This window comes from Lacerta agilis, chromosome 4 (assembly GCF_009819535.1).
Source record: "Lacerta agilis isolate rLacAgi1 chromosome 4, rLacAgi1.pri, whole genome shotgun sequence".
In the NCBI taxonomy this organism is placed as follows: domain Eukaryota; kingdom Metazoa; phylum Chordata; class Lepidosauria; order Squamata; family Lacertidae; genus Lacerta; species Lacerta agilis.
In genome coordinates this window covers 20,118,771-20,136,976 of record NC_046315.1, presented here as the reverse complement: position 1 = coordinate 20,136,976, position 18,206 = coordinate 20,118,771, and the positions used below count along the sequence as shown (strand labels likewise).

The following is an 18,206-nucleotide window of genomic DNA, read 5'->3' as shown; positions in this document are numbered from 1 at the left end:
AAGCATTTTTTTGTGGGGCAACGATCTTGTGCAGCACCCCAAAACGTGTGCTTTTGGGCACTGTGCCCGAAAAAAGTGTAGTCCGAAATCTCACAAGATTGCGGTGGCATTTTGGCCACTGTCCTCTCTTAAAAAAAAAGGATGTCCCATTTTTTTTTCCTGGGCAGTTGATGGATATGCTTAGGCAGAGGAAATCTGTAGTTGACTATGTGTTGGTACAAGGATTTTGGATTGTGACCTTACCAGCTTCCTATCCTTTCCATTCTCCTGAAATCTGGAAATGCAGAGCGGTTCTCATCATCTTTATATGTTTTTAAACTTTAGGTTTTCCGGAAGATCTCCAATAAGGTACTTGCCATAATGTCTGGCCTTCCCAGCAACAAGTTGTTGGGGGGGAAAATTCTGGTAAACAATATGACTATGGTTGCTGGTTGTAGGGACAGACGTTTGTCACAAGCACAGCTGCTCCAAGTTCTGATTGACATACAGACATTTTACGAAAACAAAACAAAACCCCATAAACCAAAAAACCAATCTTTTCATGAAATGTTACAGATGGGGGTGGGAGGCCGACACAAATAAATCTTCGATACTGCACAGAATGCAGCTTATGTAAATTAGAAACCTGGTTGGTTGTGATTTACCATGTGAATTCTAAGCTTGCCTGCTGTCCACATGTGGTCCTTTTGGCACTAGGTAAATATATTTTTATTGACACACCTGCTTTAAGGTTCCTTCTTTGGGTGCCCCCACCAAGTAAGGTGTGATGGGTGGAAATAGTCTTTTTGGTAGTGGCATCCTGGTTATTTAATACCTTGCCCAGCTAAGCTTATCTGGGTGGCCCCAATACTATAATCCTTTTGGCACTAAGTGAAGACCTTTCCATTTTCCCAGGTGTTTTACATTTTTAAGATATTTCAGTGCTTTGGGGCTGCTTGGTATGGTTTGCTGCTGTGATTTCTAACTGCGACTATTTGTTTCCGATAATTATTGAACAATATATGAATGTTGTCAATAGGATAAAGAAACACATACAGGTGAAACTCGAAAATTAGAATATTGTGGAAAAGTCCATTTATGTAAGCAATTGTTTTCATTAGCTACTGGAGTTTAATATATGAGATAGACTCGTGACATGCAAAGCGAGAAATGTCAAGCCTTTATTTGTTATAATTGTGATGATTATGGCATACAGCTGATGAAAACCCCAAAGTTGAGATTGTGAATTTGGGGTTCTTATCAGCTGTACGCCATAATCATCACAATTATAACCAATAAAGGCTTGACATATCTCGCTTTGCATGTCATGAGTCTATCTCATATATTAGTTTCACCTTTAAAGTTGAATTTACTGAAAGAAATGAACCTTTCAACGATATTCTAATTTTTCGAGTTTCACCTGTACATTCATGCTTCCTCAAAGGGATTGGTTGCATTTCACTGGTCACAACAGCCTCAGAGCCAAATTCAGGCAAAATGAAGGACAACTGGTACAGGAGATTCTCTTCTCAGGGATGTACTAGGTACTGTACCTTACTGCAAGTACCTCAGTAATTTATCATTCATTAAGTAGCATAAGGCTGCTCTAGTTTCGGATTTTAAATATATCACAAGACGTTCCTTCTTAAATACCAAGTTGTACTTTTCTTTTGAGTGGCTTATCTTCTTTCCTTCCAAAGGAAGCAAATGAGAAAAGGGAAATGTGTGCTTTTCCTTCACAAGACCCATGAATTCATTCAAAGGGTGATTGCTGCTTAAACACATTGTTGCTTATCACAGTCTATACTTATTTATGTTTCTTGCAGACACATGTGCCAGAAATCCATAGGCCAATCAAGTCACTGGATGGAAAGCAAGAGCGAAATAACCGATTTACATTACGTACAAAAGAATTAAAAGGAAAAGGGTAGAGTGCCAAAGTACACTCTAAGGCTAATTGGTTTTGGAGGCACATACTCAAGGAAACCAGTGTTGGGGATGGGGAAGTCATAGAAAGTCTATAGTAGTTCCTCTGCTTTGCTCAGCTATGGATAGTGAAAGGTGAACCTGTCCATACCAGTTTCTCACTATTTCAGTCTTAAGCTAATTCTTCACACTTCCATTCCATATCAATTTGCATATCAATTTGCCTTCCTTCCTTCCTTCCTTCTCAAGAAAATTCACCAGCATTTCAGTACATTTTCCTCCCAATATACACATGTAAATTTTTGCATGCATTGTCGCCTAGTACAGGCATCTCTGCAGAGCAATTTTCCTTAATGTAATGTGTTTCTACGTTGTATTTTCACAAATGTATGCCCTTTTAGACATACTTACCCAAATATATGCCTTTCTTCACATCTTACTTGCCTGGAGAACAGTAGTGCAAAATTCAGAGAAGCGCAAATTTCAAAGGATGGCTGTGTTTTTGTTCTAGTGTTGTTTCAGAAACTCAACCAGGCAAGTTCACCTTTAAATGCAAACCGAATTGAATTTCTACCCTATCCCTAGCTATGGGGCAGCCAAGCATGGCAGCTACTGCTCAGGAGGATGACTCCCACATTTCCCTTCCCTTCCCTGCCCTATGCTCACTGCCCCGCCTACATTCATATTTTACTGCTTAGCTCAAGGCATCTCCCATTCTGAGAACTGCATTGTTCTCCTATCAGCAGCTTGGCAAGGTTCGAGGGAAGTGGTGTAAGGATTGTGACATGGGATTAGACCAGTGACCAAACTTGAATGAGGTACAAAGGTGGTGGAGGACCCGCCTGAATTGTTCTTGTGGTAAGTGTTTTTAGGTGGGGAGGCGAGCCTCAAAATGCGGGGAGGCACTTTTCTCACTATTTTCCAGCAGTATCTTAATGTGCCATCCCTGTTTTCAGTGACCCACCCTCTACACTGAGTTATTCCGAAAGGGGTGGTGGCAGTAAAAGTTTTGCCTATCACATGCCCTCCAACATTCCTCTGATGAAAACTGGAACCCATGTCTTTAGGTGCTGCACTCCTGTGGGAGCCAGCTGACACATGTGGCAGCAAGGCAGCAAGTCTTTGGGTGCCATGCTCTTGCTGGAGCAGGTGACTTGCATGAGAACTCAGCACTACTGCAAGTGTCAACACTGGCTGCAAGTGCCACCACCTCCCTCCCTGGGCATGGCGGTGGCACTGGACAGGGGAAACGGGATATTCCAGGATAAAATCAGAAGCCAGGATAGCTTCTGTAATTTCAGGATATCCCATGAAAATTGGGACACTTGAAGGGTATGTATTCAGAGTGAGGCCAATGCTGACCTGCAGATTTCTAACAGCAGAGCCACATGGCTTGATATGCAAGAATGGTTGCAATTCAAAGATAGCTACCCTGGACTAGGGCTGCTTCTCATATCTCTCCACTCTAAGCTTTCAGTAAGCCCCATAGTTGACCTCTTGGGATCAGGAGCTCCTTGGTTTGGGTAACAGCACCAAAATGCTTTACCATAGCAAAGAGTTTCATGTTCAATCTGTTCTTGACCAGCTCTTTAGATATGTGCAAAGGGTACTTACAGACTCAGCTAGGGATATTAACTTAACAAAGAAACTGGTTTGTTAATGACTTCAGCAATCTCTTCTACTATAAACTCCCATCTTACACATACAAAATCACAGGCTTGGTTGGGATCTAAAGACTTCATCCAAACCATGGGTAGGCAAACCAAGGCCCGGGGGCTGGATCTGGCCCAATTGCCTTCTAAATCTGGCCCATGGATTAGCCTGTTTTTACATGAGTAGAATGTGTGCTTTTATTTAAAATGCACCTCTGGGTTATTTGTGGGGCATAGGAACTCGTTCATTTCCCCCCCAAATATATTGTCCAGCCCCCAACAAGGTCCGAGGGACAGTAGACCGCCCCCCTGCTGAAAATGTTTGCTGACCCCTGATCCAAACCAATGCCCCAATCCTATAGCAATGCTATAAAACTCAAAGGAATCAAACTGTAATCAGAAAAGCTAGTGGATATTTTTTTTTGGGGGGGGGGGTTAGTGCATCAACCCAAACTAACCACGGCACCTCCAGGGCAAATTAGATCCAGTGAGATTTTGTTTAGAAAAGAAACTTATCCAAAATTCCTGGGATATAAATTAATTCACTGATTTTGAACGTTCTCAAGACTTCTTCTTCCTCAGTGTTACTGCAGCTGTGTCCAGAATTGGCTACCTTTGATGGAGCTCCTTATCTGCTCTGTGCTCTTCTTGACCCTCTCCGGTTGCCTCTGGAATTCAGAAGCCCGGAAATATCACACCGTGCTTGAAGTGCCAAATGGAGGAAAATGGGGCATTTGGGGTGACACAGTGTTTTGTCATGAAGGATATGCTTTTGGCTTCTCACTGAAGGTATATTGTTTGTATTGTCCATTTGCTTTGCTGGTGTACCAGTATGGGTCTTACATTAAAATTCATGGCAAGCCTGTGCAATGAGGGTAGTATCTTAACAAAACTGTTTTTGGAGAGGAGGATGGAGGGGGAAGGGACCAAAGCTCAGTGGTGAACCATATGCTTTTCATGTACTGTAGAAGGCCTTACAAATTCAAAATAAAACCCTCCTGCCACACTCAAGATGAAGAAACAGAAGCAGAGGAAATGCAAGCAGGAACTTTTTGATTACAAGTATAGAAGCTCCGAGAAGTTCTTTACAGCTCCTTGTAGGTCCACATTTGAAAAAGTGCTTCTTTAACAGCAAATTTCATCAGCCACCAGCCAGCAGATATCCCTCTCCCTTGCCTGCTTCTTAAATGTCTTCATGCCATGCTATGGGATTTTCCCAGGGGCATTCTGGGAGGGGAAATGGCTGCTGTGAATTTTGTGTCCACCAGGGGAAGTCCTACCACCACTAAAGAGGGAAGGGAGAAAGGAAAATAAGACAAAACGTATTACCATAACTGTTACCAGTAAGGCCTTAGGGAACATTTCTTACCATTTTGAAGACTCAACTCCCTGAAAAATCAGTAACACGGAACCCATATTTTCACAATCTGCTACTGTTTGTGGGTGGGTGGGGGTGTTAAACCAAGGAGCAGTTATGGCTGGGCCCTAGTTTGGCACTTCAATATTACACCTCCTCCAAACAGAGGAAACCTCCTGAATAATATAGATACATACTGTAGGAACAGGCCCACGGGGGTTCCGTTTTAGATAAGCCAACAGAGTTGTTACATTTCTCATAATGTTGACTTATCTGGGTCCACAATCGTGTATAAAAATATTCCATACAAGCAGATGTATTTTAGAATGAAGCACACCTCAACTCCAAAGAAGCTCTTTTCCATAAGGGTTCCCTTTTTTGTAACTGTGCCATAATAATCACCATTTTGCTTCCGTCTTCTCCCTGGGCTGCCATATCTGATCTTATTTTGCCAGCCCTGATTCTAATTAGAGTCCTTTGAGGGTTGTGCATCATGTTGTTGTTGTTCAGTCGTTCAGTCATGTCCGACTCTTCGTGACCCCATGGACCAGAGCACGCCAGGCACGCCTATCTTTCACTGCCTCCCGCAGTTTGGCCAAACTCATGCCAGTCGCTTCGAGAACACTGTCCAACCATCTCATCCTCGGTCGCCCCCTTCTCCTTGTGCCCTCCATCTTCCCCAACATCAGGGTCTTTTCCAGGGAGTCTTCTCTTCTCATGAGGTGGCCAAAGTACTGGAGCTTCAGCTTCAGGATCTGTCCTTCTAGTGAGCACTCAGGGCTGATTTCTTTAAGGATGGATAAGTTTGATCTTTTTGCAGTCCATGGGACTCTCAAGAGTCTCCTCCAGCACCATAATTCAAAAGCATCAATTCTTCGGCGATCAGTCTTCTTTATGGTCCAGCTCTCACTTCCATCACTGTGCATCATACATTCAATTATTTTTTTTGCCTCTTGTGTTTCATTTAATTAAATTCTTTATGGATGTGCTTCACCAAATCATGATGTAATATAACAAGTATGGAAAGATAGTGGTTGCTCACCTCCTAAATCCACGTTTCAAGTTGAGAGTCCATTTGAAGTCCAAAATCCAACATCCAACGACTGTATAATTTGGCAGCTTTCCCCTTTTATCTCCTCCATCTGGAACATGCCTTTTTTTAATCCAAATCTTATTATTTTATAAAACGGGTGTCTCCTGCATGTAGGAGTGGCTCTGGAGAGTGCCAGCCATGCCGTGCTCTTGGACCCAGCGTCCCTGCGACTCGCATCTTGATGCAAGCCGACAGATCATGGACGATCTGAGGGTCTTTGAGACAGTCCTTCCCCACCCTGGGGAGTCTGCCAGGGCATATCAACCCTGGATTACTGGCACAGCTGGGGTCCGTTCTTGTGGGAAGCAGGCATTTTCCACAGCAGGAAGCCGGAAGTCAGAAAGGCTGATTCCTAACCCCACCCCACCCCACCCCACCCTGCCTGCCAAGTTTGTTCATCTTTTCCACTGATGGAAAAGTTATTCTCATTTGAGGTGAATGTAAATCCTCATCTATGTCCAGTACCTGTGGGCAATTGATTGCACATGACTTGAGCTAGTACTGCTCATTGTGGATCTAGCTAGGCCATTGCAAGCCCTTGCACATAGGAAATTCCCACTGAAAATGTGATACTTTGTTCGTTGTTGTTCAGTCGTTCAGTCGTGTCCGACTCTTCGTGACCCCATGGACCAGAGCACGCCAGGCACACCTATCTTTCACTGCCTCCCGCAGTTTGGCCAAACTCATGCCAGTCGCTTTGAGAACACTGTCCAACCATCTCATCCTCTGTCGTCTCCTTCTCCTTGTGCCCTCCATCTTTCCCAACATCAGGGTCTTTTCCAGGAAGTCTTCCCTTCTCATGAAGTGGCCAAAGTACTGGAGCCTCAACTTCAGGATCTGTCCTTCTAGTGAGCACTCAGGGCTGATTTCTTTAATAATGGATAGGTTTGATCTTCTTGCAGTCCATGGGACTCTCAAGAGTCTCCTCCAGCACCATAATTCATACTTTACACATGCATAAATCTTGGCAGTACTGCAGACATGGACTGGAGCATCACCTTTAATTGCAGTCTCTTTTTCTGTTCTCCACCAGGTAGATCCATACAATCCGGAAAAGTTCTGGAAAGATGATACATCTCTGAATGGTATCCGTATCCACTGCACTGATGGCAAAGCTATAGAGTCTACCAGTGGATCGTGAGTAGCACTTTTTGGTTTCTCTTCCTTTATAACTTTGTTGCTTGGAAGTTTGGGGTTGGAGCAGGAAGGGTAGTTTCACTTGCATATGGAGGGTGGGGTGGGGGAGCGCACCGCCCCGGGCACCATTTGGGGGGAAAGGGTGCCATTGCAGCTGTCCCTGGGATGCACACCATGCGCTGTGCCCTCCTGGGATGTGTGTTATGCCCCCGCAGGTGACGCGCCCTGCCCTGCACTGCTTGCCATACCCCCATGGGCGATGTGCCATGCCCCCAGGACACGCATCAGCCACGTCCCCACTTGTTCTCCGCTCCGGGGGCTGCAGCATGTTGCTCCACCACAGGGTAGTTTGAATTATTTCATGCTAGATGAAAGGCAATGGTAATTTGGACACACTCCAAAACTGTCACAGAATTTAACTAAAAAACATACATGCCTACACAAAGGTAAGTCCCGCTGAGTTTAGTTGAATTTACTGCTAGGGGTAGTGTGCCCAACTCCATCTTTGTGCTCTTGTCTCAGCGACGTCTATGCTGGTTTGGTCATGTAGACAGAATGGAAGATGGCAGGATTCCCAAAGATGTGCTCTTTGCGGAGCTGGCTTCAGGCACCAGACCTGTTGGCAGACCAACTCTGTGTTACATGGATGTTTGCGAATGTGGCCTGAAGGCTAGCAACACCAACCCCACCATGTGGGAATCCCTTGCAGATGACCACGCTGCCTGGGGGCAGAGAGTCAGTTTGTGCATCCATAGCAGTGACCAGGAAGATTTCGTACAAAGATTACCACAAAGATGAAAGGAAGATTTCGTACAAAGATTACCACAATTAAGGACAAAAGTGGACAGGACCTAACAGAAGCAGAAGACATCAAGAAGAGGTGGCAAGAATACACAGAGGAATTATACCAGAAAGATATGGAGGTCTCATACACCCCAGGTAATGTGGTTGCTGACCTTGAGCCAGACATCCTGGAGAGTGAAGTCAAATGGGCCTTAGAAAGCCTTGCTAACAACAAGGCCAGTGGAAGTGATGATATTCCAGCTGAACTACTTAAAATTTTAAAAGATGATGCTGTTAAGGTGCTACACTCAATATGCCAGCAAGTTTGGAAAACTCAGCAGTGGCCAGAGGATTGGAGAAGATCAGTCTACATCCCAATCCCAAAGAAGGGCAGTGCCAAAGAATGCTCCAACTACCGCACAATTGCACTCATTTCACACGCTAGCAAGGTTATGCTTAAAATTCTACAAGGCAGGCTTAAGCAGTATGTGGACCGAGAACTCCCAGAAGTGCAAGCTGGATTTCGAAGGGGCAGAGGAACCAGAGACCAAATTGCAAACATGCGCTGGATTATGGAGAAAGCTAGAGAGTTCCAGAGAAACATCTACTTCTGCTTCATTGACTACGCAAAAGCATTTGACTGTGTCGACCACAGCAAACTATGGCAAGTTCTTAAAGAAATGGGAGTGCTGGATCACCTCATTTGTCTCCTGAGAAATCTCTATGTGGGACAAGAAGCTACAGTTAGAACTGGATATGGAACAACTGATTGGTTCAAAATTGGGAAAGGAGTACGACAAGGCTGTATATTGTCTCCCTGCTTATTTAACTTATATGCAGAATTCATCATGCGAAAGGCTGGACTGGATGAATCCCCAACCGGAATTAAGATTGCCGGAAAAAATATCAACAACCTCAGATATGCTGATGATACTACCTTGATGGCAGAAAGTGAGGAGGAATTAAAGAACCTTTTAATGAGGGTGAAAGAGGAGAGCGCAAAATATGGTCTGAAGCTCAACATCAAAAAAAGCTAAGATCATGGCCACTGGTCCCATCACCTCCTGGCAAATAGAAGGGGAAGAAATGGAGGCAGTGAGAGATTTCACTTTCTTGGGTTCCATGATCACTGCAGATGGTGACAGCAGTCACGAAATTAGAAGACGCCTGCTTCTTGGGAGAAAAGCAATGACAAACCTAGACAGCATCTTAAAAAGCAAAGACATCACCTTGCCGACAAAGGTCTGTATAGTTAAAGCTATGGTTTTCCCAGTAGTAATGTAATAATAATAATAATAATAATAATAATAATAATAATAATATTTATTATTTGTACCCCGCCCATCTGGCTGGATTTCCCCAGCCACTCTGGGCGGCTTCCAACAGAAACCAAATACAAAAATATCAAACATTAAAAACTTTCCTAAAAAGGGCTGCCTTCAGGTTTTTTCTGAATGTCAGGTAGTTGTTTATTTCCCTGACCTGTGATGGGAGGGCGTTCCACAGGGCGGGCGCCACTACCGAGAAGGCCCTCTGCCTGGTTCCCTGTAGTTTTGCTTCTCGCAGTGAGGGAACCGACAGAAGGCCCTCGGCGCTGGATCTCAGTGTCCGGGCTGAAATATGGGGGTGGAGACGCTCCTTCAGGTATACAGGACCGAGGCCGTTTAGGGCTTTAAAGGTCAGCACCAACACTTTGAATTGTGCTCGGAAACGTACTGGGAGCCAATGTACGGAAGTGAGAGCTGGACCATCAAGAAGGCTGATCGCCGAAGAATTGATGCTTTTGAATTATGGTGCTGGAGGAGACTCTTGAGAGTCCCATGGACTGCAAGAAGATCAAACCTATCCATTCTCAAAGAAATCAGGCCTGAGTGCTCACTAGAAGGACAGATCCTGAAGTTGAGGCTCCAGTACTTTGGCCACCTCATGAGAAGAGAAGACTCCCTAGAAAAGACCCTGATGTTGGGAAAGATGGAGGGCACAAGGAGAAGGGGACGACAGAGGATGAGATGGTTGGACAGTGTTCTCGAAGCTACTAACATGAGTTTGGCCAAACTACGAGAGGCAGTGAAGGATCGGCGTGCCTGGCATGCTCTGGTCCATGGGGTCACGAAGAGTCGGACACGACTGAACGACTGAACAACAACAAAAGCAGTGACCAGAAGGGGAATGACCACTGGGAGGAGAGCAGAAAGAAGAAACACCATGGTGCATCTGCATTGCCTCAACTGGACGCCATCATCTGCCCCAGGTGCAATAAGACATATCTTGCCCCTGTCGGTCTCTACAGCCACAGCAGGCCCTGTAACCTTCCAACAGTTTCACTTCTCCCCAAAAGGCGCACTCATTCATTGTCTCCTGATGCCAACCATTAATAGTAGGGGTGGAGGAGAAATTCAGTTTGGTTCCCATTTGAAAGCGAACCTACTTTATTCATTCTTTCTGAAACAATACGCAAACCAAAACACAGCTATACTATGAATTCCACACTTCTTCAGATTTTGCAGTACAGTTCTCCAGGCAAGTAATGTGTACTGAAATGGACATACTAGGGTAGAGTGTGCATAAGGTAAAAAGGTAAAAGGTAAAGGACCCCTGGATGTTTAAGTCCAGTCAAAGGCGACTATGGGGTGCGGTGCTCATCTCGCTTTCAGGCCGAGGGAGCCAGCGTTTGTCCACAGACAGCTTTCTGGATCATGTGGCCAGCATGACTAAACTGCTTCTGGTGCAACAGAACACTGTGACAGAAACTAGAGCACATGGAAACTCCATTTATCTTCCTGCCACAGTGGTACCTACTTATCTACTTATGTACTTATCTACAGAGCAGCAGGAGCTCACCTTGTTGCACGGATTCAAACTGCCAACCTTCCGACCAGCAAGCCCAAAAGACTCAGTGGTTTAGCCCACAGTTTTATTACAATCTAGTCATATATACATAGTTTCTTAGTTAAATAAGAAGGATTGCACTAAAATGCTCACAGCTCTTTCATGACACCTTAAAAAAATAATTAAAAACTGGCATGTGAATGTGGAGAACTTAATAAAAGACTGGAAAAAATAAGAAATGGAGCGAAACCAGAACTGACAGGTTCACCTATCTCTACTTATTCCCAGGTAAATAAGTTCAGACTGAGGCTTCATAGTGCTAGTTCTGTATTGGTCTATGTTTCTGACACAATGCAGCAGAACCCCAAACATTGTTAAAATATAGAAGCGAACAGAGACAGATAAAGAGACTCAGTATAAAATGCAAATTACAAAGGAGAATGGTAAATGCCAATGCAAATGGAGACTAAATACCTGCAATAGGGAACCAATATGGGTAGTTTTGTGTTTATATCTAATCCCATAGGCCAGAAATTACTCCTCACCCCCAGAAGGCCGCAGTAAGAGAATATTGTGTGTGCATGCAGGGGAATGTTATAACAACTGAGTAGGCTATGAACTTTGCTCTAATTTGGAATCATTTCTTCAGAAGACAGATCTGTAAGTTTATGTTTCTGACAAAGGGAAGTGTGTGAACTTTAATTTGGACATTGCCCTTGTTGTCTTTTCTTTTTACAGCCTTGGAACATGGAGTGAGATTGAGAAATGCAAAAGAGGCAACCTGGTGTCCTTTTCTCTGAGTGTGGAACCACCGCAAGGGGTACTTGATGATACAGCGGCCAATAACATTAAGTTCAAGTGTGATGATGGGTCTACACTGGAGGGCAAGTCCCCAACCTGGGGGAATTTTGGCCCCTGGAGCAGCAACTGCACTATGGGCTTCATATGTGGCATCCAAACAAAGGTGGAGGAAAACCAAAATAGTACTGATATGACAGCACTTAATGATGTAAAGATGTTCTGTTGTGACTGATCTGCCACCCTGCTGCACAGCCCTCTTCCCCTGGCAGTAGAGGATGGACAGTGTGCAGTGGTGGCCTCCTGACAGCTGAACTGCTACTGGTTGCTGGAAGGGAGAGGGGCAAGGCATTGGGGAACTTGGTGTGGTGCAAACACACTGGCAGAGCCAATCCAATACTCCTGCCGGTGTGTTTCCACTGTGCCGACTGCTTCTCTTTCTGTCCTTCCTTGTAAGCAGCAGTGACTCATCTGTTGGAAGGTTCACCAATCCCCACTCCCAATCAGATAAAGGGATTGTATTTAGACAGAATTTAGCATGATTTTGGAAATCTCTGGGGTCTCTTTCAACTTTCAAGCATATTTAGGGTGATTTTTTTTTAAAAAAATCGAGCTTACTTATAATGAAGTAGTCATGCACCAGATCATAAAAACCAGCTAAGTGATTCTCTTGTTTCAATTAAGTCCTAAAATATTACACACGCTAACCCTCATGTTAGGTTTGGGGGAAATGTTTGGTTAATTCTCTGTGTCATCTGATACTTTGTTACAGTTCATTTTTTGTTGTTATATTAAAACTCTTTTTTTTAAACAAAAATTTATTGGTTTTCCACATCAAAAAAACAACAAATACAACAAAGAAACAACAAATAATAACAATCATTCAAAGAAAAAACAAATACTACAAACTACATCAGCATAATAAAAGAAAACAAATACATACCTTACACACAGGAACACCAACACTCCAACTATTAATTATAATCTTCTTTCAAATCTAATTAAGGGGGACTTCCCCCATTCTCTCTCCTGCGTTCAATTCAAATTTACTTTAGTAACTTTTCTATCTATTTTAACAATTCATTCACCAATATTCATAATTTTCATCTCAACATCTTATGTCTTTTAACTTCTAAATATAAAAATACAACTTCATATTGCAAATCTTAACTTCTTATAACCTTTTCTATCTCTTATTCCCATAAAACTGCTGCTCTTATTACTTCTAATTCATACCTTATAAAATATTAAACCGACACAATATCATAAAAACAATCCAAGTATTTCTTCTTCCAAGTCCATTTTTACTCTCTGACGTCGGGGTACCGTGATAAGCCTTCCTGATTAATCATATATATTCTTTCACCCTACCCCTCTTCTTGCCATTTTCTCTCCTCCCATCACAGTCACCCCCCAGCCTTCCCCCCAATCTTTTTCCAAACCATAATCCAGAATGTCTTCTTTTCCTTGATATCCAAAAACCAAGACATTGTCCCTAAGCATCTTTACTGAACTCTTCAAAGGAAGTAATACATCACCGCCAAGCATCTCCACTTCAGTCTTCAAATCAGATCGTAATTGTAATTCCCAAAATTGTTGTTCCTGCTTTTCTGGGCTCCCACCCCAGAAAGCCGATATAACGTCACAAAAAACAGCCCTGGACCTCTCACGTCGACAGGACTTTTCATCTTTTTGGAGTTGCGTCTTTTCCACTTCAGATAAAATCCCTGAGGATCGCTCTCTAATTGTTTCTTTAAGTTCCTTGGCAATATTCTTCAAAGCAGTTCCAATCTCAGAAAATCTTTCGGTAACATTCTGGTTCAAAAGTTCTAGTTTCAAAAGAATTGTCCTTTGTCCAAAAGTCATTGCTGGGTCAGGAGACATTATAAAAACGAAACCAAAAAAGGCAGAAGTAGGCAGGAAATAACAAAGTTCAGTACTTTTCCATCTTCAGATCTCAAATTACAGCCGCCATTTCCCCCCGATCAGAGCGCAAAAATTTTTCACTTTATATTCCACATTCTCTAAGAGGAAATACCTCAAAATTCTCAGTCCACCCCAACAGGGGTTTCTTAGCAGATCAAACACAAAATCAGCAAGAACATTTGTATCAGCCAAAAGTAGCAACAGCCAGATACAGTGTTACATTCCTCTTGTCGCAAGGGAGAGAAACGGACTTCCTTTTTGACATTTCTCCCCAACAGCCAATTAAGTCAATTTTTACTGCCAATTAAACTCCGTACTTACAGCTTACGGGTTTCTTCTTATTTTTAATCCAAATAGGCAAGAACGAGGCACTCAAATATCGGCGGTGGCCGCCGCTTGGTTTCCCCGGTTGGGGACAACCTCCACAGCCCCGCGCCGTTGCCCATTCACTCGAGCGACCCTTTTACAAGGGAAGCCCGAGAATGGGGCTGCGCAATGGGGCCTGCTGGAGAGCCCAAACCGCGGGACGCTCTTCCCGCGGCTTACCGGACCCCGCTGCGCGGTTGCGGGACTCCTGGCCCCTGGGGAAACCGGGGCTGTCTCACTGCCGAGACAACACCCGACTGCCGACATTGGCGTCCTCGCCGGAAGTCCCTGTTATATTAAAACTCAATGAAAATATTATTAAAAAGACATTCACCAGACAAATTCATTGAAAGATGGAATGAAGTTCATTTATGAATCATTGGAATACCAAATTTTGTGACGACATAAACTATATATGTTATTTTCTCTTACAGAATTCCTTTTGAATATTTCTCTCATACACACAAACACACAAGAGACATATTTCTATAATACATTCGTTGACTGCCTGCTCTGTTCTTTCACTGTTAAAAAAGAAATAAACCAAACCGAAGCATATGTTTATCTCTTACACATCCTATGGAGTAAATGTAGGTCTGTGGATTGTAACAAGTGTTTCTTGTAAAAATAAAATCTGTCTTGGGACTTTTCCTCATTTGAGCTGTAACTCACTTGGAATCCATGTTTTATCACTTTTAATTTGCCCTCATTAGCCCACACAGTCAGGTATCTGGAGTTGACGACCCAGTCAGTGAATGTGTGTCTGTGTTGTCAACCATTTCCATTGTTTTTAGGTCCCTCTGAGTTTTCGTGTTCCTGCCTCCACATCCACTGCTCTTTTTGCCTTCATATCTTCCTACCTCCAGTTGAGAATGTCCATGACCCTCCCTTAAATTTTTTTCACTGAACAAATTTGTGAACATAAGTTATTTAGGAATAGTGAGAATAATAATAGAATCATAGAGTTGGAAAGGACTATGAGAGTCATCTAGTCCCACCCCCTGCAACGCATGATGTAGGGCTCAAACTCATGGCCCTGAGATTAAGCGTCTCATGCTCTCCTCTAAGCCAGGCATGTACAACATGTCAACCATGAGCCCCCAGTCAACCGCAGTTTCTGGTCAATCGCAGGGCCTTTCTCTGCAACTTCTAATGCAGCAGCGCAGGTGCAGGAGGCAGGCTTAGCGTGGTTTTCCAGATGGGGAAGGGAGTGGCTGCTGGAGATGGAGGGAGGCACGAGGTGGAGCCGCGTGGGAAGGCTCCCTTTGACAGGGAGGGAAGGATGGCGGGAGGGGGGAGGCCAGGCACCATTGGGATCCACATCAGCTGCACTGCACCCTTTGACAGGGGGAGGAAGGAGGGAGGGCAGACATTATGGGATCCACATCAGTGCACGGCTCCGGTTGCCGGGGGGGGGGAGATATCATACGCTGGTTTGGGCGTGGGGGTAGGAAAAGCTTTGCATGGGGCAGCTCCGCAGCCCAATTGGTTTGGGGGGGGGGGAGAGAGAGAGAACACTGCTGGGGGGGGGAGAAAGGGCTGGCTTGGGGGGGAGAGCTAGGTGCCGGCCCACCCTGCACCCACCCCTGCCACCCACCCTGCATCCATCACTGCCCCCTTGGGGGAAGCAGCCAGTACCTGCTTGCCCACCATGCACCCACCCCTGGGTGGTAGATCACTGCCTGCTTCTGATAATGGATCATAGAGCAGCAAGTTGCTGAATCATGTTCTATAGCAAAGTGCACAGTGCTGGTCTTTGGCACTGATATGATGTCCTCACCCTTCCGATAGCCCTCCCCACTCCCACAGACAAATGGGTTCTGGTTGTGGAGGAACTTCCTAAAGGTTACTGGCAATGGGGGTCAAGTTGGGACAGGACAAAGAAGATTTCATTGTCTTCCCAATGCTCTGCTTTGTGATGGCTCAGAGGAGGTGTTGCTCAGGAAAGAGAGTTCCTACATGCCCTGCCCCCTTTTAATCCCCTGCTCACATTCATATTTCATCATTCAGCTTAAGGACGCCCTCATTCTGCCTGGCAGCTGAGAAACAGTAAGTAGAACTACATTGCTCTGCTCTAAGATGTTTGGTAAGGGAAGACAAGGGTTGCAACTTGGCCAGAATTACAGAGGCCTGATCAGTAGTCAGTAACCAGTGGGGATTCAGTCAGGCATTCGTGTTAGCGGTATTAGGCCCTACCTTTTTGTGAAAGGTGTACCGTGTTTTTCACAAAAGATTTCAGGGTATTTAACGATGCATTCCTTTGGAAGTGTTGCAAATCTACGGCAGCATTTCCCAACCTTATAATCTCTAGTTGTTCCTGACTACAATTTGCATCAGCTGGAACCACCACCATGTTTGCTGGCTAGAGATGATGCAGTCCAGAGCACATGTAATTCATTGGGGGGGGGGGGAGGTTGGCCTAATGGGCACTGCAAGGCTATGTCCTTTCCATGTAAAAATTGGTAGATTAGTGTTGCAGCCTCTGCTGTGCATGCAGGAGGTCCCAGGTATATCCTCCAGCATCTCCAAGTAGGGCTGGGAAGTCCCCTGTCTGAAATTTTGGAGAATAGCTCTAGTGTAGACAGAACTAAGCTAGATAACCAATGGGCTGGCTTAGGTAAAGGTAAAGGTAAAGGTAAAGGTACCCCTGACCATTAGGTCCAGTCAGGGATGACTCTGGGGCTGCGGCACTTATCTTACTCTATAGGTCGAGGGAGCTGGCATTTGTCCACAGACAGCTTCTGGGTCATGTGGCCAGCATGACTATGCCACTTCTGGCAAACCAGAGCAGTGCACGGAAACGCTGTTTACCTTCCCGCCGGAGGGGTACCTATTTATCTACTTGCACTTGACGTGCTTTCGAACTGCTAGGTGGGCAGGAGCACATCCCGTTGTGGGGATTCGAACCACCGACCTTCTGATCGGCAAACCCTAGGCTCTGTGGTTTAGACCACAGCACCACCCACATCCCTATGGCCTGGCTTAGAATAAGGCAATTCCCTGTGTTCCTAGAGCAAAGCCCCTGCTAAAGTGTATATGTCTGATGTTGGAGGTACTTAGTCCAAGCTGAATATTTTTTTTTGTAGTCATAAAATGGCTATTATAAAGAGCTCTGCCGAATAAATATATCTACTCCCTCTCTGTTGTCTATCCCTCTCCCACCAACACCAGCCTTTAGTAAGCCCAGCAGAATACTGGTGCCTGCAGAAGCTCACTGGTATCTCCCACCGTGCCCTGCAAAGCCATGGGAAAGTGGAGAGGTTCATCTCTCAGCAGCAGTTTCCAACTGTTTTTTTCAAACTGGTGCTCTGGTGTGGAATTAATAATGCTGTGAGTTTGCTATAATAAGTTCCAAGATGCTGAAGGATGGGTTGGCTACAGGGTACCTCTTCCCTGTAGAGTTGGTGGGAAGGTGATTGGCTCTGCTAAGAGCCTAAGGCATTAGGCAGAGACAGAAGTAAGGAAAACTCACCCACCTTCAGTTAGGCACAAGTCTTTAGGCTTATGCACACATTACACTGGGGAGAGGTGTATCCTTTCTCTGCACTTATACAAGCGTGTGTACACCTCAGCTACAGTGCACACAGGTACACTTACAGGAATGCACTGAGGGGACACCCCTTGAGGTGAAGAATGAGAGCAGGCTGGAGCAAGAAAGACAAATGTAGAGGAAGTACTTTCCTCTTTTTATTTATTTACTTTGGCATCTGCCAAATAAGTTGTGATGATGTCAGGTAGCTGAGTGGAGTCTCCTGTCAGTTCTATTTAAATGTTTCACCTGTCTTCAACCTAAATGATTTTACTTTCTTGAGCTGTTTGGGGCTGATTGGAAGTATGTATCTGTTTCAAGTTAAATGACAATTTGGGATTCCTTCCCTGAATGTGGCAATTTCTCCCTTCTGTTTTACACTTGAGACCGTGTGTGTGTGTGTGTGTGTGTGTGTGTGTGTAATCCCTTAAGAAAAATAAAAACAGAAATTGGAGGAGGAGTTTTAATAGGAAGGCCAAATTGCCAAGACATAGGAAATACAGGAAATACAACAACTTGGTTGTTGAATACCTTGCGACTCGAAAGTTTTGTCTCCCGAACGCCGCAAACATGGTTTGCAAACGTTGTTTGGGACCCAAATGTCTGATGGGGCTTCCGTAGCTTCCGATTGAGTGCTGCTGCAGCCAATCAGAAGCTGTGTCTTGGTTTTTAAAATTTTTGGAAGATGAACGGGCTTCCGGAACAGATTCTGTTCAAGAACCAAGGTATGGCTGTACATTTTGGCAAGGGTGAAGGGGGGTGGTGGTTAAGAAATACACGTTTTAGTTAGTTAGAAATCAAAAGGTGCAGTCAGAAAAGCCACCAACTGAT

At 44.5% G+C, this 18,206-nt stretch overlaps 1 protein-coding gene across 1 annotated transcript; it reads left to right on the top strand.

Moving 5' to 3' along the window:
- The first annotated feature begins 4,175 nt into the window (after positions 1-4,175).
- LOC117044964 (vitelline membrane outer layer protein 1-like) lies at positions 4,176-11,789 on the top strand. The gene is made up of 3 exons (XM_033145757.1): positions 4,176-4,346; positions 7,041-7,144; positions 11,495-11,789. Exons 1-3 carry the CDS (start codon positions 4,176-4,178, stop codon positions 11,787-11,789), a joined length of 570 nt encoding a protein of 189 aa, XP_033001648.1.
- The last annotated feature ends 6,417 nt before the right edge of the window (positions 11,790-18,206 follow it).